This window comes from Phyllopteryx taeniolatus, chromosome 18 (genome assembly GCF_024500385.1).
Source record: "Phyllopteryx taeniolatus isolate TA_2022b chromosome 18, UOR_Ptae_1.2, whole genome shotgun sequence".
Lineage (NCBI taxonomy): Eukaryota > Metazoa > Chordata > Actinopteri > Syngnathiformes > Syngnathidae > Phyllopteryx > Phyllopteryx taeniolatus.
Genome location: NC_084519.1, coordinates 311,695 through 333,101, shown reverse-complemented (window position 1 = coordinate 333,101; position 21,407 = coordinate 311,695). Strand labels below are relative to the sequence as shown.

Below are 21,407 nucleotides of genomic sequence, written 5' to 3'. Positions count from 1 at the left end.
AGGATAAGCAGTTTGGAAAATGAATGGATTGATTATTAATGTCTTGACATTCAATGTATTTCCAAAGGTGCTATTGACATGGAAATTTCACCAGATGTTGGGAACAACCCATGTAACCCATATATACAAAGAAAGAAGAACAAGTAAGATCAAAAAAATAAGTTGTGTGTAATAATGTGAAATGACACAGGGAAAAGTATCTTTTATGGACCTTGAGTTTCAGTTCTTTCCGTAGATTTTCGATTGGATTCAAGTCAGGTGATTGGCCGGGCCATTCTAGCGGCTTTATTTTTTTTTTTCTCCGGTGTAGCGGAGACGCTGGTGGTGGCATGGGCGCTTTTGAAAGGTTTATCGACAACAAAGGTTTACAATGTTACTTTTCAAGATAAAAATGTTCACCTCCAGAAATATTTACCATGGATATTCACATATCTCTCCCAACGTAATTTTGAGCTTTTCTTTGTTGTTTGTTTTTTATTTAATTGACTTATTGTCAACTGTTCATATACGGCTCAGTTTGACATTTACGGTACTGGGGTTACAACAGCATTTGGATGTGTCATTCCCGACTTAAATATAAACATTCAGGAACAGACATCGGGGGCCTCGTATACAAAAGGCGCGTACGCACAAAAACGTGGCGTCCGTTCTTTTTTACGGCAAAGTTCAGATGTATCAAGAGCGAAATGACCGTGGAAATGTGCGCTGCCTCGCGCCAACTTCATGGCGACACTTAGAGGTCTTTGTACATGAGGCCCCAGATCACTTAGCAGTATATACAGTGGAATTGCTTGAAATCATCATGGCACTACAGTTGATTGAACAACATTGTTGTCCTTAAAGAACATGGTAGGTCAGATGTGTTATTTGAAATGTATGATCTATTGGCTGGCGACCGGTTCAGGGTGTACCCCGCCTCTCGCCCGAAGATAACTGGGATAGCTTCCAGCAGCCCGTGACCCTTGTGTGGATAAGCAGTAAAGAAAATGGATGGATGGATGGAAATAAGTAGAGGGAGGCGAAGAGATGATTTGAAGAAAAGTATTTAATCTTCGAAATGTATATGTAACCACTGAAGAAATTAAGCTCAAAGACTTTTTCGGTTTTTAAATGAAACAGGATTGATAAAGAGAATCTAGTCTAAACTGTATTTGGATTGTATTTATTTGTTTTGCTCCCTAGTACTATACGTATGTATAAGCGTACAGTGAGCCACACTCCAGCACAGTAGATGGCGGTAATGCACATTGAACTTGTTGGAACGTGTTGTTCCGTTCGCGAACGTTTGGTTCAGAAGAACGAATCTTTTTAGTGAACGAACTGAACCGAAACAGTTGATGAAATGATTCGTTCTTTTACCTCGGCCGCCAACCGCCGCCGCCAGGCAACCGAGTCGGCCGGGAGCGGAAACGGAACTGCTGAAGCGTTCTGTGACTCACTTCTGAATCTTCGGCGAATGACCAATGAGCAGCGAGCGTGCAGGCGGGGGCGGGACTTCAAGAAACATCCTCCCATGTGATTTGCGATTCGCCAGCGTTGTCAGTCACTTCGCCGAATGACCAATGAGCAAGCCAACGTCATGCAGCGCCGTGCAAGCGGGGAGGGACTTACGTGAACTGAGTGATTCATTCAGTGAACTGGTGTACTGAGGAATTGAAGAGTGATTCGTTCAGGGGAGGGGCTTAAGTGAACTGAGTGATTCGTTCAGTGACCTGTCGTACTGAGGAACTGAAGAGTGATTCGTTAGTGGAACTTCTTCGTTTGTGATCCGCTAAGGAGCGATGTACGAGTACAATGAGTGATTGGTTTGCGCAAGGAACGACGTACTACGCAGTGAACGTACTCATGAGTGATTTGAACCGCTCGTCCTGACGTCCTCGCGGGGCTAGCTTTCACTAGAAGCCTTTTCTTCAAGCTAACGGCTAATGTTGAGTCAGTCAAGCACATGAAAACAAGCACACATATTTAAAATAAATGTAAATTAATAACAAGTGTGTATACGTACACATACATATCACTCTCTCTTTGTCTCTAATGCGATTATTAAAGCTTTGATTCATCCCTGGATCATTAAATGAATGAGGAAGCACACGGATTTTGTGAAAAGGAACGGAACGATTCGGTGAACGAATCTTTTAATGAACCGATTCGAATGATTCAGTACACTCAAAAGAACTGCCGCGCCCATCCCGAGCTTGAACGTTTGATGCCACCCGCCAACAACACGAAGAAGAAGGAGGAGGAGAAGAAGAAGAAGAAGTTGTTGATAGGTACCCAGAATCCATTGCAACATAATGGCGGACAACAGGGAGAAGGTGCTACAAGATTATCGTAAAAAATTGCTTGAACATAAAGAAGTTGACGGGCGGTTAAAGGAATGTAAGAACCAATTTAACATGTACCTTTGCGTTAGCAAATGTGTACACGTTGTGTATTGCGTTTATCGAAAAGATAGTATCACAATGACAGTCTCGTAGCAGGCTGGCTAGCTTGTGCTTTGTCATGCAGTGAGCGTCGTAGTGCATTTGAATGGGAGTACAATATAGTACCGAGCCGCTAACTTGGAGTACACTAGCCTCGTTATGTGGCATTAATAAATCGTGGTTGAATCGCAATGCTAACAATGTGCATATGAATGAGCATCCAATACGCATATCACGTCGTACAATTGTCATTGTTTTTAGTTTTATTTAGGGCTAGTACTATGTATACTATATAATTTCCCACCGCTAACCGGCTAGCTGTCCAGGCGTTTCACTGGGAGATGTTTAACAGAAGGAGTTTGTATCCGTTTGTCCGGTGTTCGGTGAGTTATTTTGCAATTAAAACGCACCCCCGCCCTGTTTGATTTTCAGTGAGAGAACAACTGCGAGAACAAACTAAACAGTATGAGAAGTCAGAGAACGACCTCAAAGCTCTACAGAGTGTTGGCCAGGTAAAAGTGTTATTTCAAGTCAGAACCTAGTAACTAATTCATGCCTTGTATATGTGGAATATAGTTTAATTGGGGTGACACCATTCCAATGTTTCCACAGTGTTTTGATGTTATGTGATTATGTGCTTTAAGATTGATTATATCGGTATCCTTTGTCATTGATCATCTAAATACGGGAATTTAATATTTCCCACTGTTCTGAAAGGTCAGTATCGCTAATGCAATATAAACAAAAAAAAAGAAATCCTACTTGGTCCTGCTGTTATTTTTGTTATATTGTGAAATGAGGCTGACAGAAATGTGACTAATCTTGGTCAACTATTCATCAAAAACCAACCTGCAAATATGTCACTAATAGACTTGACAAATTGTTTGGCAAAAATTGTCGTGTAACTGTATGAAAGTTGTAAAACATTGTGGTCATACATGAGTCTTAATCACCTCAATGCATCTATCGCTGTAGATTGTTGGGGAAGTCCTCAAACAGCTGACAGAAGAAAAATGTAAGTTTACTGTTCAATCACATGCATGTCAGTCATGTCCTAATGTTTATGCGTTTTTAAATTACAGTCATCGTCAAAGCCACAAATGGTCCTCGATATGTGGTTGGTTGCCGCAGACAGGTACGTGCGCAACACATTCTCTCGTGTCAAAAATATATCGCTGGCCTTGGGCCAAAACCTCCCATGTCAAAATTGGGGAAATTCTATATTTTGTCACAAAGCTATAGTATTGGTCAGTCCCCACGTTATTTATTTCTTTTACAATTTATTGACCAATCTTACGTGTTGAAAATGGGTTGCTCTCTTTGACGATGTTATGTCAATGGTTCAACAAACGTGCCTTTTTTGGGGGGGTCTCCTGAAAGGTGATGGTTTTGGAGAGGATTCTGCCCAAGCGACACCTGTGATATCATCCTGTCTGGGCTTTCTGAACCCTTTCTTACCCATGACAATGTGCTAAGCCTTAACATGATCTGACGCTATTGCTAAAAACAGGCAATTTCCTTTTCTCAGGTGACCTACAGTATTTTTGTGAGAGTGACAGCTACAGTCCCCTCCAAAAGTATTGAAACGGCAAGGTCAATTCCTTTGTTTTGGGTTTTAGATCAGAAAAGGAATATGAGACAAAAGTTTAGAATGACAGATTTTTTTTTACATCAAGATGTATTAAACAACTCGGGACAGAGCACCTTTTGTTTGAACCCACCCACTTTTCAAGCGAGCAATGGGTGTTTCTAGTTGCTCACGTGTTGGCTTTTAGATTGATTGCTTAAACATTAGTGCTTGTTTTTGGCCCTGCGATTGGCTGGTGACCAGTTCAGGTTGTACCCAGAGTCAGTTGGGATAGGCTCCACCACACCCGCGACCCTAGTGAGGATAAGCGGTATGGAAGATGAATGAATTTACAGAAAAATGCATCCAAATTAGTTGGGAGAAGCTTCATCATGCAACAAGACAATGACCCAAAATACACTGCCAACACAACAAAAGACTTCTTCAGAGAGAAGAAAGTGGAAGGCAAGAAAAGTGGTGGCCAAGTCAATCCCGAACCTTAACCCAATAGAGCATGCATTTTACCTCCTGAAGAGGAAAATACCCCAAAAACAAACAAGAACTGAAAGAGGCTGCAGTAAAGGCCTGGAAAAGCATTTCAAATGAAGAATGAAACAGTCTGGTGAAGTCAATGGGTCAAAGGCTTGATGCAGTTATTGCAAGTATGGGTTATGCCACCAAATTATTAAATGTTATTCACATTAAGTTCATTTAATGTTCTCCCCAATACTTTTGCTCACTTGAAAAGTGGGTGGGTTCAAACAAAAGGTGCTCTGTCCTGAGTTGTTTAATTCATCTAGATGTAAATATCATGAAATAAACGCAGGAATTCAGAACTTTTGTCTCATAGTCATCTTTTGATCTGAAACACAAATGTCTTCAGTATATAACAAAAATAAAGGAATTGACCTTGCCGTCCCAATACTTTTGCAGGGCACGGTATCATATTGTGTTAACCTGTTCTGTAATGGATGGCTGGATGAATGGAATGAAATTGTAAAAGTTCAGAAAAATAAGGTCCTACTTTTTTGCAATACTACATTTAATTGTGTAAAATAGTAAATGTAACCTGACAATGCCTTATGCTTTTGTATTTATGGTACCTTGACAGAGGCTCATGAATTTGAAGTGTGTTTTCATTTATTTATCCTAGTTGGACAAGTCCCAACTGAAGCCAGGCACCAGAGTGGCCTTAGATATGACTACGCTGACTATAATGAGGTAGGCTGGTTTCGAATTTCAAACGTATGGCGAACAATCCACACTCACTGGTTGAAAAAGATTGGGTACTGTACACCTAAATAAGCAACTAAATGAATCCTCATCATTTTTAAATCTATCCTTGACAATGTTTAGATTTTTTTCACCACAATATAATGTAAAAGGGTCTCCTTGCCATGAACTATCAAGTTGCCCATTTTTTGGGGTTGGGTAGAGGATGTGAGCATTAAAGGTCAGAGGACAAAAATATTATGGGGTCAGTTATAATTCGGATTTGCATTGCTTATATTGTTATGTAACACATGCATGTCATTTGCAAGCCGTCAACTATAGTTTCGCTAAAAGTGAGGTTTTTATTACACGTATGGAGCACTCCCCGAACATACCCGAAGAAGATTTTGACGTACAGGAGCACCCAACTGAACTTGGTGTCGTCAAACAGTACGTTTGAGCTGATCAGGAGGGCGGAACCTGACGGTGACGACGACGACGACGACGACGACGACGACGACGACGACGAGCAGCCAAGTAGCGGCTGTACAACAGAAAAGGAGTCCGTCATTTACTTGCTCTAGCATCCTCACTTGTCGATAAGAAACGTAGTCCTGACTAAAATATAACAGGCATGCTCATGGGGACATTTTATAGTCATGGCTAGAAATAATGCACCCCAGGGGTGGCAATATTTTTTAGCACTCCTATACATATATATTCATATGTTTCGGTGACACGGCACAAGCTTTTTACATAGTATGCAGTATTCTTGTATACTGTGTACCCCCCCTCCTTTATTGCACGCTGCGCAGAAAGTCTGTTGGCTCGTCAATAGGCAAAAGTACATGCGACGGTACTGAAAAGTACTGCGTGGGTCTCATAATAACCCTAATAGTCGTAGGTATATACAAGGAAGTCTGCGCCACTTTGCCGCTGCACCGTGGCGGCTGCGAGATTTAGTTCTCTTGCTGGCGGTTGAGGTCCCGATGACCGGAGGAAAAATGGTTGGCACCGCAGCTGATTTCCGCCTCTACCTCTGTATCCAATGCTTTCTGCTAAGTGTTACTCAAAGCACGGCGGTTCGAAGTGATCAGCACAGTTTGGAATGCTTGCTAGGCACCCATCGCTTCGTCCACGTTTCGTCCCCTGTCCGTTGACTCACCCTTTCCACTGGTCACGTATTCCTTTTTCACTTGGAAAGCCAAAGAAACTCTTGCCACTGCCTGAAGCATTTGTACAACCAAATGCCACACAATAAACTATCGCAAAATCACACGACAACAAATACAGGGAGTCCTCGAGTTACGACGTTTCGACTTTACGACGCCCGTGCCTCCTCCGCCATTTTAGTCCCCAGAACCATAGTGTTTCTGCTTAGCTAGTGCATAGTGCTTGTCTGTGTTTGTGCGCCGGGAGTATCTTTGGCTTTTTCGCCCTCCTTTCTTTCACACTCAGCAGTAATGGGAAGTACAGCATCATATTTTTGGATTTTAATGTATTTTCGTTTCTTTATACCAAGTGTTAACCTTTCCTGCTACGGTCACCTGTCTTTTTACTCGTATTTTTTTGGAGGACTCCTTTTTACCAGAGTCACATAATTGTCAAGTAACAGTACTCTTACTTGAGTGCAATGTTTGGCTACTCAACGCACCAGTGGAGCGGACATCCTCTATTGCTACTCTTACGTTTAAGCAACATTTTGGCTCATCGGATCAGACCGTGTCGTATTTGTTGCACTGGTCTTTTGTATTTTTGTGTTGAGGTGCTGCGGGTCGTGGCCCCGGTTGTGGTCCCAGCGGAACCGCGAAGCTGATCCGCTAGTACATTTTGTATTCATTAGGAAACGCGGATACACTTATCAAATTAGTTTACCGATGTTAATGTTAAACGTATTAAGCGACGGAGCGCTGTTAAGGATTATGTCACAACACGGAATGAACTAACTTCAAATTCAGAAATGGCCATTAAAAACAGAAAAATATTGTACTTAATATTTTCCTGGAGGATTCATTTGGGATGAAAAAAGAAGTGGAACAGATAATGATTGTAGTCAATTCTTTAAGCACTCACAATGAGTGCTTAAAGAGGAGGGTGCTGTTCATGTAGTGCAGGTGGACAAACAAAGCAAAGAAATTAGGCAAATATCATTTTCATCTAAAATTCATACATGTACTTGAGGGGTGTAAATGAGTTTTTCTGCGTGAAGAATTTATTTGTATTTTTTTTCCCTTGTTGTACTCTTCAGAGTCTTCCAGATTAAAATAAAAAAAAAATCTCTGCGAGGGCCCGGGAGACCCCAACAATGTTTTTTGTTGTTGTTTTTTTGTCACCTATTTCATGCTTTGGGTGTTTGCATGTCTGGTAGTAAATCTTTATAATAGGAGTTTTTGAATTTTGTTATTCAAATTTATTGAGCTGTACCAGTAGAGGCAACGAGCAGTTTGACAAATGGCGATCCTCACACAAAATGGTGTACACTGGCTCAGCGTGTTTTGTTTTTCTTCCTCCCCACCCCACCCCACGCCCCAAAAGGTATCTTCCACGAGAGGTGGACCCTCTGGTGTACAACATGTCCCATGAGGACCCCGGTAGCGTCTCCTACTCTGAAATCGGTGGATTGTCGGAACAGATTCGTGAGCTGAGAGAGGTAAAACAAATTACCTCCACTACTACGACTGTCACTGAACAAGTCAGACTTTACATTGAGGTGGGAGGTTTGGAATCACAATGCCCTTGTTTTGATGAACATGCACTATATTGCCAAAGGTATTGGATCACCTGCCTTCACTCAGATATGAATTTAAGTGAGATCCCATTCTTTTTCTATAGGGTTTAAAAGAAACATCTGTCCACCCTCTGCAGTTATAACTGCAACTCTTATAACTTTAAAGTCTTCTGGCAAGGTTTTTAACAAGGTTTAGGAGTGTCTTCTTCTTTTCCTTTGGGCTTGTCCCGTTAGGGGTCGCCACAGCGCGTCATCCTTTTCCATGTAAGCCTATCTCCTCCATCCGCCTCTCCAACACCAACTGCCCTCATGTCTTCCCTCACGACATCCATCAACCTTCTCTTTGGTCTTCCTCTCGCTCTCTTGCCTGGCAGCTCCATCCTCGTCATCCTTCTACCAATATACTCACTAGTTCTCCTCTGAACCATCCAAGTCTGCTCTCTCTAACTTTGCCTCCAAAACATCGAACCTTGGCCGTCCCTCTGATGAGCTCATTTCTAATTTTATCCAACCTGGTCACTCCGAGAGCGAACCTCAACATCTTCATTTCCGCCACCTCCAACTCTGCTTCCTGTTGTCTCTTCAGTGCCACTGTCTCTAATCCGTCCATCATGGCCGGCCTCACCACTGTTTTCTAAACTTTGCCGTTCATCCTAGCAGAGACTCTTCTGTCACATAACACACCTGACACCTTCCTCCACCCGTTCCAACCTGCTAGGACCCGTTTCTTCACTTCCTGACCACACTCCCCATTGCTCTGGACGGTTGACCCCAAGTATTTCAAGTCCTCCACCCTTGCTATCTCTTCTCTCTGTAGCCTCACTCTTCCCCCTCGTTCATGCACATATATTCTGTCTGTCTTTGGCTAATCTTCATTCCTCTCCTTCCCAGTGCATGCCTCAATATTTCTCACTGTTTCTCCACCTGCTCCCTGCTTGCTCACAATGCTTGCTCTGATAAACTTTGTTTTTAGCAAATAATCAGTAACTTAGAATTTTATGGCTGTAATACGTTCAAAAAAGCTGGGACAGGTGGCAAAAATAGACTGAGAAAGTTGAGGAATACTCATCAAACACCTGTTTGGAACATGGAACAGGTGGGTGCCACGATTGGGTATAAAAGGAGCTTCCCTGAATTGCTCAGTCATTCACAAGCAAAGATGGGGCGAGGTTCACCTCTTTGTGAACAAGTGCGTGAGAAAATAGTCCAACAGTTTCAGGACAATGTTCATCAATGTACAATTGCAAGGAATTTAGGGATTTCATCATCTACGGTCCATAATGTCATCAAAAGCTTCAGAGAATCTGGAGAAATCACTGCATGGAAGCGGCAAGGCCGAAAACCAACCTTGAATGCCTGTGACCTTTGATCCCTCAGGCGGCACTGTATCAAAAACCGACATTAATGTGTAACGGATATCACCACCTGGCCTCAGGAACACTTCAGAAAACCAATCTCAGTAAATACAGTTCGGCGCTACATCCGTAAGTGCAACTTGAAACTCAACTATGCAAAGCAAAAGCCATTTATCAACAACACCCAGAAACGCCGCCGCCGCCATCTCTGGGCCCGACCTCATCCAAGATGGACTGATGCAAAGTGGAAAAGTCTGCTGTGGTCCGACCAGTCCACATTTCAAATAGTTTTTGGAAATTGTGGATGTCGTGTCCTCTGGGCCAAAGAGGAAAAGAACCCTCCGGACTGTTATGAACCCAAAGTTCAAAAGCCAGCATCTGTGATGGTATGGGGCTGTGTTAGTGCCAATGGCATGGGAAACTTACACATCTGTGAAGGCACCGTTAATGCTGAAAGGGACATACAGGTTTTGGAGAAACATATGCTGCCATCCAAGCAACATCTTTTCATGGACGCCCCTGCTCATTTCTTCAAGACAATGCCAAAGCACATTCTGCACGTGTTACAACAGTGTGGGTTCGTAGTAAAAGAGTGCGGGTACTAACCTGGCCTGCCTGCAGTCCAGACCTGTCTCCCATTTGAAAATGTGTGGCGCATTATGAAGTGTAAAATATGACAGCGGAGACCCCGCGGGGACTGGTGAACAGCTGAAGCTGTACGTCAAGTAAGAATGGGAAAGAATTCCACCTACAAAGCTTCAACAATTCGTGTCCTCAGTTCCCAAACGTTTATTGTATGTTGTTCAAAGAAATGGTGATGTAACACAGTGGTAAACATGACCCTGTCCCAGCTTTTTTGGAACGTGTTGCAGCCATCAAATTCTAAGTTAATGATTATTTGCTAAAAACAATCAAGTTCATCAGTTTGGACATGAAATATCTTGTCTTTGCAGTGTATTCAATGAAATATAGGTTGAACATGTTTTGCAAATCATTGTATTCTGTATTTATTTGTTTAACACAACAATTCCAACTTCATTGGAATTGGGGTTGTAATATAAAACTAAGCTATTACAGTTCCTTTTGGCAAGATCTTTGAACCTTTTAGATATTTTGTCACTTTGTAGCCTTTAAAATTTCAGAAAATTGATCAAACCTATCTTTTTCACCCAATCTCAAACAACTGAAAATCCTTTGATCGACCCCAATTTTCTATCACGTGATTATTTTGTATATTGGTGATTTATCTGTATGTTTTGAAAGGACCCTCTTGGAAATTAGATGATGATCCTTGAAATAAACAAATACCGGTACATAAATAATGCAGAATATATTAGATTTTTTTTTATTTTTAGAAAGGCAGAATTTCGCAAATATTTTCCTGCCTTTGAATTTTTGGTTATTTACACCATAGAGATATAAGTAACCGCGTTTTTACGATATCTTTGCTTCAAACGTCGGCCATATGCCGTATTCTGTTCTGTAAGTGTTACGACAGTACTGTAAAGTGTCGTGTTGGTTGGTGTGCGTTGCCTTACTTTTTCGATGACTAAAGTCCTCGTTAGCACACAGTTGTTGTCCGCACAATATTGGACATAATGATCTGGCGACGAAGCTTTACTTTTTGTATTATTGGTTTGAGCGTGTGCCTATTTCGGGTTAGCCGCACACTAAGCGACGTGTCCAAAATGAATTGAAATGTTGCAGTGTTTGGAGTTTGGCAACTGGTTTTAATCAGTGGCTGACCATTGCCCACTAATCAATAACTTCACGTTATGTTACGTGAGCTTTCATAACTAAGATATACGTTTCCAGTTTGAAGTGAGATTTCGCCGGCCCCCGCCATTGCCAAGCTGCACCAATAAAGTATAATGCAGTATTTATATTTTGTTTTACAGTTATACTTCTTTATTATTGTATTTATAATTTCATATATACCTGTGGATGAAAAAGAGAACTGACTCTGGAGACACTCTGTTGTGGAAACGCACGAGAACAGTCAATGAATGAAGCCAACAGCCTCTGAAATATATTTGCGAGATATTTTTGGTTCATTAAATTCATAAATAGTACAGAACAGTGTATGTGGCACTTCAAAACATTGTTTCCTGATAAAAACACCAAGGGTCTCAGTTTTTCTCTTGCAGCGAGCTGGTTTATATGTGCAAAAGGTTTTGAAATCACAAAACCTGGTGTTCCAACAGGGGTGTGTAGATTTTTTATTTATTTTTTATTCAGTGTGTGTGTGTGTGTGTGTGTGTGTGTGTGTATATATATATACACACACACACACACACACACAGTGGGTACGGAAAGTATTCAGACCCCCTTAAATTTTTTTAAGTTCATTCCCCCCCCCCCTCATTAATCTACACACAGCACCCCATATTGACAGAAGAAAAACTGAATTGTTGAAATTTTTACAGATTTATTAAAAAAGAAAAACTGAAATATCACACAGCCATAAGTATTCCGAGCCTTTGCTCAGTATTTAGTCGAAGCACCCTTTTGAGCTCATACAGCCATGAGTCTTTTTGGGAATGATGCAACAAGTTTTTCACACCTGGATTTGGGGATCCTCTGCCATTCCTCCTTGCTGATCCTCTCCAGTTCTGTCAGGTTGGATGGTGAACGTTGGTGGGCAGCCATTTTCAGGTCTTTCCAGAGATGCTCAATTGGGTTTAAGTCAGGGCTCTGGCTGGGCCATTCAAAAACGGTCAAGGAGTTGCTCTGAAGCCACTCCTTCGGTATTTTAGCTGTGCGCTTAGGGTCATTGTCTTTTTTGAAGGTGAACCTTCGGCCCAATCTGAGGTTCTGAGCACTCCGGAGAAGGGTTTCGTCCGGGATATCCAGGTACTTGGCCGCATTCATCTTTTCTTCGATTGGAACCAGTCTCCCTGTCCATGCAGCTAAAAAACACCCCCACAGCATGATGCTGTATTGGACAGGTGATGAGCAGTGCCTGGTTTTCTCCACACATGCCACTTAGAATTAAGGCCAACAATTTCGTTTTTGGTCTCATCAGACCAGAGAATCTTATTTCTCACCATCTTGGAGACCTTCAGGTGTTTTTTTTTTGTTTTTTGTTTTTTAGCAAACTCCATGCGGGCTTTCATGTGTCTTGCGCTGAGGAGAGGCCACTCTGCCATAAAGCCCAGACTGGTGGAGGGCTGCAGTGATGGTTGACTTTCTAGAACTTTCTCCCATCTCCCGACTGCATCTCTGGAGCTCTTCTCCCCCAATTGCTCAGTTTGGCCGGACGGCAAGCTCTTGGAAGGGTTCTGATCGTCCCAAATGTCTTCCATTTCAGGATTATGGAGGCCACTGTGCTCTTAGGACCCTTAAGTCCAGCCGAATTGTTTTTGTAACCTTGGCCACATCTGTGCCTTGCCACAATTCTGTCTCTCAGCTATTCAGGCAGTTCCTTTGAGCTCATGATTCTCATTTGCTCTGACATGCACTGTGAGCTGTAACGTCTTCTATAGACAGGGGTGTGGCTTTCCTTATCAAGTCCAATCAGTATAATCAAACTCAGCTGGACTCTAATGAAGGTGTAGAACCATTTTAAGGGTGATCAGAAGAAAAGGACAGCACCCGAGTTAAGTGTCACAGCAAAGGTTCTGAATACTCAAGGCTATGTGATATTTCAGTTTTTCTTTTTTTAATAAATAAGCAAAAATTTAAACGTGTTTTTTTTCTGTCAATATGGGGTGCTGTGTGTATATTAATGAGGAAAAAAATAACTTAAATGATTTTAACAAATGGCTGCAATATTACAAAGAGTGAAAAATCTAAGGGGGTCTGAAAACTTCCTGTACCCACTGTGTGTGTGTGTGTGTGTGTGTGTGTGTGTGTGTGTGTGTTCCATTTCAAAAAGTTACTTTAAAAAATTCAGGGCCCACAATTTCAAGTATTTGTTTATTTTTACATTATTTGGGCTTCCAGCTCATAAAACGGACAAAATCAGGAATTAGAATACTGTGAATAATTCAGCCCAAATTTTTGCAGGCCCTAAATGTTTTAAACGGAGTGGCAGACACTAATCATCTACTAAACTCAAAGCACCTGCACAGGTTTCCCCAGGTGTCATTAAATTGCTTCAATTTGGTTCAATTGTCTTAGTTGTGTTCAATATGGGGAAGACTGGAGACTTGACAACTGGCCAGAAGACCATCATTGATACCCTCCACTGGATGGGTAAGCCACAAAGGTTCATAGCTCAGGAGGCTGGCTGATCACAGAGTGCTGTTTCCAAGCATAGCAATGGAAAGTCTATTGGAAGGACAAAATGTCGCAGGAGAAGATGCACCAGCAAAAGAGATGACCGTGGGCTTCAGCGGATTAGCAAACAGAGAAGATTCAAGAATCTAGCAGAGATCCAGAAAGAGTGGAATGAGGTGGGAGTCACAGCTTCTAAAACCACCACATTCAGACTCATCTGTGAGATGGGCTCCAACTGTCGGGTTCCTCGGGTCAAGCCGCTTCTGAGCCAGAGCCAACGTAGGAAGTGTCTCAACTGCGCCAAGGAGAACTGGACTGTTGGCCAGTGGTCCAAGGTCCTCTTTTCCGATGAAAGTAAAGTATGCATTTCATTCGTGAATCAAGGTCCAAGGGTTTGGAGGAAGACTGGTGAACAGAACACAAGCTACTTGAGGTCCAGTGTGAAATATCCACAGTCAGTCATGATTTGGGGTTGCAAGGTAAACTCTGCTTTCTTAAATCCAAGGTCACCGCAACAGTCTACCAGAATGTTTTAGAGGACTTGATGATTCCTTCTGCTGAGGATCTGTATGGAGATGCAGATTTCATCTTCCAGCAGGACCTGGCCCCTGCCCATACCGCCAGAAGCACCAAAACCCGGTTTGATGCTCATGCCATCACAGTCCTTGACCGGCCAGCCAACTCTCCGGATCTAAACCACATTGAGAATGTATGGGGTGTTATCAAGAGAAAAATGAGGGTCACCAGACCCAAAAACAAAGAAGAACTGACAGCAAGCGTCAAGGAAATCTGGGCTTCCATAACTCCCAGGGAATGCCAGAGGCTGCTTGCTTCAATGCCACGGCACATCAAGGCAAAGGGATTCCCAACCAACTATTGTGGATTAACATGTTTTGAAAGTATCATATTTTGATTGATTTTAATGTGGCCCTAATTTCTTTTCTTTTTTTTCTTTTCTACAAAAACAGAGAAGCATTTCTTCACAGTATTCAAATTTTTTGAATTCCTGATTTCTTGGGTTTTATGAGCTGGAAGCCCAAATTGTGTAAAAATACACAAATACTTGAAATTGTTTAAATTGTGGGCCCTGAATCTATAATTTATGAAATTTTAACTTTTTAAATAGAATTATGGAAATAAACCTTTCCATATTGAATTTTTTTGGGAAGGGTCTGTATATATATTTGTGTAATGGCTGTCGTTTTTAAAGTGCTTTATGAATAAAACAATTCCTTATATTTCAGTAAATCACTAGAAGTGCAGTTTTTCAACATTGTGGTCACTGTACTGAGGTTTTGATTTTATGGCAGGTGATTGAGCTGCCCCTGACCAACCCTGAGCTTTTCCAGAGAGTTGGAATCATCCCGCCGAAAGGCTGCCTGCTCTATGGGCCTCCAGGTTCAATGTCAAATCATGTTTCATTCACTAAGTTATTATACAGTGGATACGGAAAGTATTCAGATCCCCTTAACATGTTCAGTTATATTGCAGCCATTTGCTAAAATCTTTTAAGTTAATTTTCTTTCCTTCATTAATGTACACACAGCACCCCATATTGACAGAAAAAAACGGAATTGTTGACAGATTTATTAAAAAAGAAACGCTGAAATATCACACAGCCATCAGTATTCCGACCCTTTGCTGTGACACTCATATATTGAACTCGGGCGCTGTCCATTTCTTCTGACCATCCTTGAGATGGTTCAACACCTTCATTGGAGTCCAGCTCTCTTTGAATATACTGCTTGGACTTATTGATAGACAGGTGTGTTGTCTATACAAGACCTTACAGCTCACAGTGCATGTCAGAGCAAATGAGAATCATGAGCTCAAAGGAACTGCCTGAAGAGCTGAGAGACAGAATTGTGGCAAGGCACAGATGTGGCCAAGGTTACAAAAGCATTTCTGCGGCACTTAAGGTTCCTAAGAGCACAGTGGCCTCCATCATCCTTAAATGGAAGACGTTTGGGACGACCACAACCCTTTCTATAACTGGCCGTCAGCTCAAACTGAGCAATCGGGGGAGAAGAGCCTTGGTGAGAGAGGGAAAGAAGAACCCAAAGATCACTGTCGCTGAACTCCAGCGATGCAGTCGGGAGATGGGAGAAAGTTCTAGAAAGTCAACCATCACTGCAGTCTGGGCTTTATGGCAGAAGCCTCTCCTCAGTGGAAGACACATGAAAGCCCACATGGAGTTTACTAAAAAAAAAAAAACACCTGAAAGGACTCCCAAGATGGTGAGAAATAACATTCCCTAGATAGAAATTGTTGGCCTTAATTCTAAGTGGCATGTGTGGAGAAAACCAGGCACTGCTCATCACCTGTCCAATACAGTCCCAACAGTGAGGCATGGTGGTGGCAGCATCATGCTGTGGGGACAGGACGACCGGTTGCAATCGAAGGAAATATGAATGCGGCCAAGTACAGGGATATCCTGGACGAAAACCTTCTCCAGAGTGCTTGGGACCTCAGACTGGGCAGAAAGTTACCTTCCTACAAGACAATGACCATAAGCACGCGGCTATAATAACAAAGGAGTGGCTTCAGAACAACTCAGTGACTGTTCTTGAATGGCCCAGCCAGAGCCCTGACTTGAACCCAATTGGGCATCTCTGGAGAGACCTGAAAATGGCTGTCCACCAACGTTCAACATCCAACCTAACAGAACTGGAGATGATCTGCAAGGAGGAATGGCAGAGGATCCCCAAATCCCGGTGTGAAAAACTTGTTGCATCATTCCCAAAAAGACTCAAAAGGGCGCTTCTACTAAATACTGACCAATTGGTCTGAATAATGATGGCTGTATGATATTTCAGTTTTTTTTTTGTTTTTTTCTGTCAATATGGCGTGCTGTGTGTACATTAATAAGGAAAAAAACACAAACTTAAGTGATTTTAGCAAATGGCTGCAATGTAACAAAGAGTGAAGAATTGAGGGGGGTCTGAATACTTTCCGTACCCACTTTAAGTCTTTGCAAGATTGGCAGTCAATTATTCCAGTTTAATTTAACCAACTACTCATAGAAAAAATCTGAAATGTTCATAGTTTGTAGTTTAAATACTTGTTTGAAGGTTTATTATTATTATTTTTCAAGTTTTCTTTCAGCCTGTCCTCTTCATTGTTGGCTGCCCTTCAGAAGCAAAGAGCTGTGATTAAATTTCTTGCTTTGGAAGGGGAACCACCACTAAACCTTTTCCAAAAAAAGGTTGCAAAATGTGCATGTGGAAGCCGCAATAGACTACAGCAATGTCAAAAAGTTAGTGTTCAGGATCAAAGACGAAGAATGACAGGCTGCTTTGAGTGACTCCGTAGCAAGGAAAGGAGTTGCAGACCCACTTCAGCGGTTAATCCTGAGAATAGTGCCAGGGTCAAGGCACTGATCAGAAAAGATCGCAGTCACCATTGATGACATAACATTAACCCCGTACACATTTGGCAACCTTTTGAAAATATTTAGTGGTTTTCTTTTTTCCCCTTCAGAAGCAAGAAATTCAATAACAGCGCTCTGCTTCTGACGGGCATCCGACAATGACGTCATTTTCAAAACAACTGATTGGAAAACAAAACAAACAAAAGATAAGCCTTCAAAGAAGGAGACGCCGTACAAATTTCAAAAAAGAAATAATAGAATTATTAGTATGTTAAATTAAACTGGGCTCATTACTTTTCGACTGTATTTTGTGACATTGTTTTAATTTTGCTGAGTCATTGTACTCCACAGGTACTGGGAAGACTCTTCTTGCCAGGGCGGTTGCAAGTCAGCTGGACTGTAACTTCCTCAAGGTGAGTGTTAGGGCTGCAAGAGATATTATTTGAGCATCGTCATCGCAATGTACGTGTGCGCAATAGTCGCATCGTAGGGTCCGCTGCAATGTTGTGTACTGTCATACACAAGGAATCAACTAATATTAAAAGTGACCGGCAGAGACACCTCTTTGGACATGCTAATAAGATTAGCACCCATGTTACAATAAATTATAACTAGTTCATTTTTGGACCAGTAAACTTAGTTCCAAATTTTGAATTGGCAACTATGAACTAAACTACAGTATTTTCACGACCACAGGGTGCACCGTTTTAAAAGGCGCAGTCTCAGTTACAGGGCCTATTTCTGTATTTAACCCATACATAAGGCGCACCGTAAAATTGGGCGCAGGCATGTTGAAACATACGCTAGCTTAAAACATACGGTAGCATGCATGCACGCTAAAACAATGTTTTTAAAAAGGCAGCGGGAGCAAAACTGAGTTCGGTTGTACCTTTATTGAAGTATTTGACAATGTACTCACGTTATTTTTGGATCAATCCTCATCTACAAATCCATCAAAGTCCTCATCTTCTGTACCCTGTAACTTTGAACTATTTTGCATAGCAAATGAACTATCCCAACACCGATCCTGTATTATTTCACATCGCAATATATATTGTATGTTTAAAAAACATAAAAATAAATAAAAAATCGCAATGTCTTTTTTTATTTTTCTAATATTGTCCAGCCCTAGTGAGTGTCCATAGATGTGGTCATATGAAGATGTCTTGCTGCCGTTCAGCTAGTTACCCGATGTTACCGGTGTGTACACACCTGCAGGTGGTGTCCAGCTCCATCGTTGACAAATACATCGGTGAGAGCGCCAGGCTCATCAGAGAGATGTTCAACTATGCCAGGGACCATCAGCCTTGCATTATCTTCATGGATGAGATTGATGCCATAGGTGAGAGACGCTGATTTCATTTTGTATTTTGTCCGCTATTGCTTTAAATTTTTTATTTTTTTATTTTTTTTTAAACCACTTAAACACAGGTGATATTGGTTTATGTTGCATACACAGACTGGCTAAAACATTTTCACTTGCACATTTTAATAAGAGCCAATAGAAAAGAGGTATTAAAGCCAGAATCCATAACTATTTTTTTATTAGTAATTTTCACCCAAGCCACTACAATGCTGATTAAGCCTATCAGCTTCTGACACAACTTGCTATATTTTTCAATGTTATTTTTTTATATATTTAGTGACTATCCTATACATTCCGACGCTGGATCACTTGGTGGCGGTCTAAAGTGACGTAGCGGAGATTACATATTTTACCTACGAATGGGCAGGCCCATGTATGGACAGCACGCAGGTTGACTGAGCCATAGAGAAAGGAGAAAGCATGCGGGATTGGGAGGAGGAGGGCGGACAAGCATTTAGCCCACGTCATATCGAAAAGCTCGTGGAGCTGCGCCAAACCCTCTCTTACAATTTTATTTAAAAAAAATAAAACTGAAACCGTATTAGTGTCTTTGGAACAAAACAGATGGGTTTATGTAAACGTATTAAACGTCTTTGGCACTAAAGGAGTTAAGTTGGGTTATATTTTATTTGTTTGATGATCTTAAAGTGGCAAAAATATCAGAATTTGAGAATAGGGCCAATACTTTTTCACAGCACTGTAGGCGTAAACATATATTCATCTAATCTAAATCATGTTATACAACCCCAATTTCAATGAAGTTGGGACGTTGTGTTAAACCTAAATAAAAACAGAATACAATGATTTGCAAATCATGTTCAACCTATATTTAATTGAATATACTACAAAGACAAGATATTTAATGTTCAAACTGATAAACTTGATTGTTTTTAGCAAATAATCATTAACTTAGAATTTTATAGCTGCAACATGTTCCAAAAAAGCAGGGACACGGTCATGTAAGTATTGAGATAAACTTTTGTGATTCACCATAATTTGCAAATAAATTCCTTAAAAATCAGAATGGAATTTTCTTTTCTTTTTTTTTTTTTCCCTCTCATTTTGAGAGAGAGAGAGAGAGAGCTGTATATATACACATACATATGCCATAATTTCTTGTGTATAATACACACCCATGTATAATGCGCACCCCCAAAATTGACCTAAAAAAATGGAAGACATACAAGTCCACTGATAATCTCCCTCGATCTGGGGCTCTACGCAAGATCTCACCCCGTGGGGTCAAAATGATCACAGGAACGGTGACCAAAAATCCCAGAACCACACAGGGGGACCTAGTGAAGGACCTGCAGAGAGCTGGGACCAAAGTAACAAAGGCTACCATCAGTAACACACTACACCGCCAGGGACTCAAATCCTGCAGTGCCAGATGTGTCCTACTGCTTAAGCCAGTACATGTCCAGACCTGTCTGTAGTTTGCTAGAGAGCATTTGGATGATCCAGAAGAGGATTGGAAGAATGTCATCTAGTCAGATGAAAGCAAAATAGAACTTTTTGGTAAAAAGTCAACTCGTCGTGTTTGGAGGAGAAAGAATGCTGAGTGCATCCAAAGAACACCATACCTACTGTGAAGCATGGGGGTGGAAACATCATGCTTTGAGGCTGTTTATTTGCAAAGGGACCAGGGCGACTGATCCGTGTAAAGGAAAGAATGAATGGGGTCATGTATCGTGGGATTTTGAGTGAAAACCTCCTTCCGTCAGTAAGGGCATCGAAGAAACCTGTCTGGGTCTTTCAGCGTGACAATGATCCCAAACAGACTTCCCGGGCAACGGAGTACTAGCTTCGTGAGAAGCATTTCAAGGTCCTGGAGTGTCCTAGCCAGTCTCCAGATCTCAACCCCATAGACAATCTTTGGAGGGAGTTGAAAGTCTGTGTTGCCCAGCGACAGCTCCGAAACATTACTGCTCTAGAGGAGATCTGCATGGAGGAATGGGCCAAGATGCTAGCCACAGTGTGTGAAAACCTTGTGAAGACCTCTGTCATTGCCAACAAAAGGTATATAACAAAGTATTGAGATTGACCAAAGACTTATTTTCCAAATGATTATTTTTTCCCCCTCAGTTTTCACCTTGCACATAACTACCACTTCTGATGAACACTGCATATTATTGTGGTTGTAGTTTAGTGTAGAACGGGACTGTGTCATACTGTGCATATGTTTTGGTTACTTCATTTAGCAACATCAGATGGTCCAAATATCATGAACTACTTACTGTCTGAATGATACAATACAGCTTTTTTTTTTTTTTTTTTTTTTTTTGCCAGTTTGGGATATTTGATGATCAGTCTTGACGAGACATGGGTAGCTAGCTTTACATACCCATTGGGAAAATAAATGGTAACACTGACTATTTGTAAAACTGCCACTTTCAATCAATTTTCGACATTCTCAAGCAAAGAAACTACTCTTGACAGTCCAGTTTTAACTATTGTACGTTGTTCCCTGTAGGTGGTCGGCGTTTCTCGGAGGGAACCTCTGCTGACCGAGAGATCCAAAGGACTTTGATGGAGGTAAGCCTCAAGGCTTTTTATCGTGTGAGCTGCAAGGATGTTTATTGCATAATGTTGCTGCGCTACTGCTATAGACAGTCAATACATGGAAAGGGAATTACTGAAATGAAATGTAATGAAAAATTGTCATTCATTCTGGGATTTAGAAAATAGAAATACATTTGGTAATCCCAATTAGTCTAAAACAGTAGTTTAGTCTGATTCAATGTCAGTGAGGAAAAAAGGGTCTCTCTCTTCACATAGTGTGTGAGGCCGTTTGATAATTATTTTTTAAAATTATCCATCCATCCATTTTCTACACCGGTTATCCTCGCTAGGGTTGTGAGTATGCTGGAGCCTATCCCAGCTAACTACGGGCAGGAGGCGGTGTACATCCCGAACGCAGGGCACATATAAGCAAACAACCATTCGCACTCGCAATTCATACCTACGGACAATTTAGAGTCTGCAATTTACCTACCATGCATGTTTTTGGGATGCGGGAGGAAACCGGAGTACCCGGAGAAAACCCACACAGGGAACGGGGAGAACATGCAAACTCCACACAGGCAAGGTCGGATTTGAATCCGGGTCGTCAAAACTGTGAGGCGAATGTGCTAACCAGTCGCCCACCGTGCCGCCCTTTTTTTA

At 41.6% G+C, this 21,407-nt stretch overlaps 1 protein-coding gene across 2 annotated transcripts in view; it reads left to right on the top strand.

Annotated features, from left to right (window-relative positions):
* The first annotated feature begins 2,219 nt into the window (after nt 1-2,219).
* Nucleotides 2,220-21,407, top strand: part of psmc6 (proteasome 26S subunit, ATPase 6) — a 20,264-nt gene continuing 1,076 nt past the window's right edge. The window contains exons 1-10 of one of the 2 annotated variants that reach the window (XM_061754086.1): nt 2,220-2,379; nt 2,856-2,935; nt 3,399-3,438; nt 3,506-3,558; nt 5,144-5,211; nt 7,738-7,852; nt 14,817-14,904; nt 17,228-17,289; nt 18,095-18,218; nt 20,716-20,777. In XM_061754086.1, the coding sequence (XP_061610070.1) occupies nt 2,295-2,379; nt 2,856-2,935; nt 3,399-3,438; nt 3,506-3,558; nt 5,144-5,211; nt 7,738-7,852; nt 14,817-14,904; nt 17,228-17,289; nt 18,095-18,218; nt 20,716-20,777 (777 nt within the window). In that variant the 5' untranslated portion in view covers nt 2,220-2,294. The remainder of the gene's footprint in view (nt 2,380-2,855; nt 2,936-3,398; nt 3,439-3,505; nt 3,559-5,143; nt 5,212-7,737; nt 7,853-14,816; nt 14,905-17,227; nt 17,290-18,094; nt 18,219-20,715; nt 20,778-21,407) is intronic. The other variant, XM_061754085.1, reaches the window with a different exon arrangement.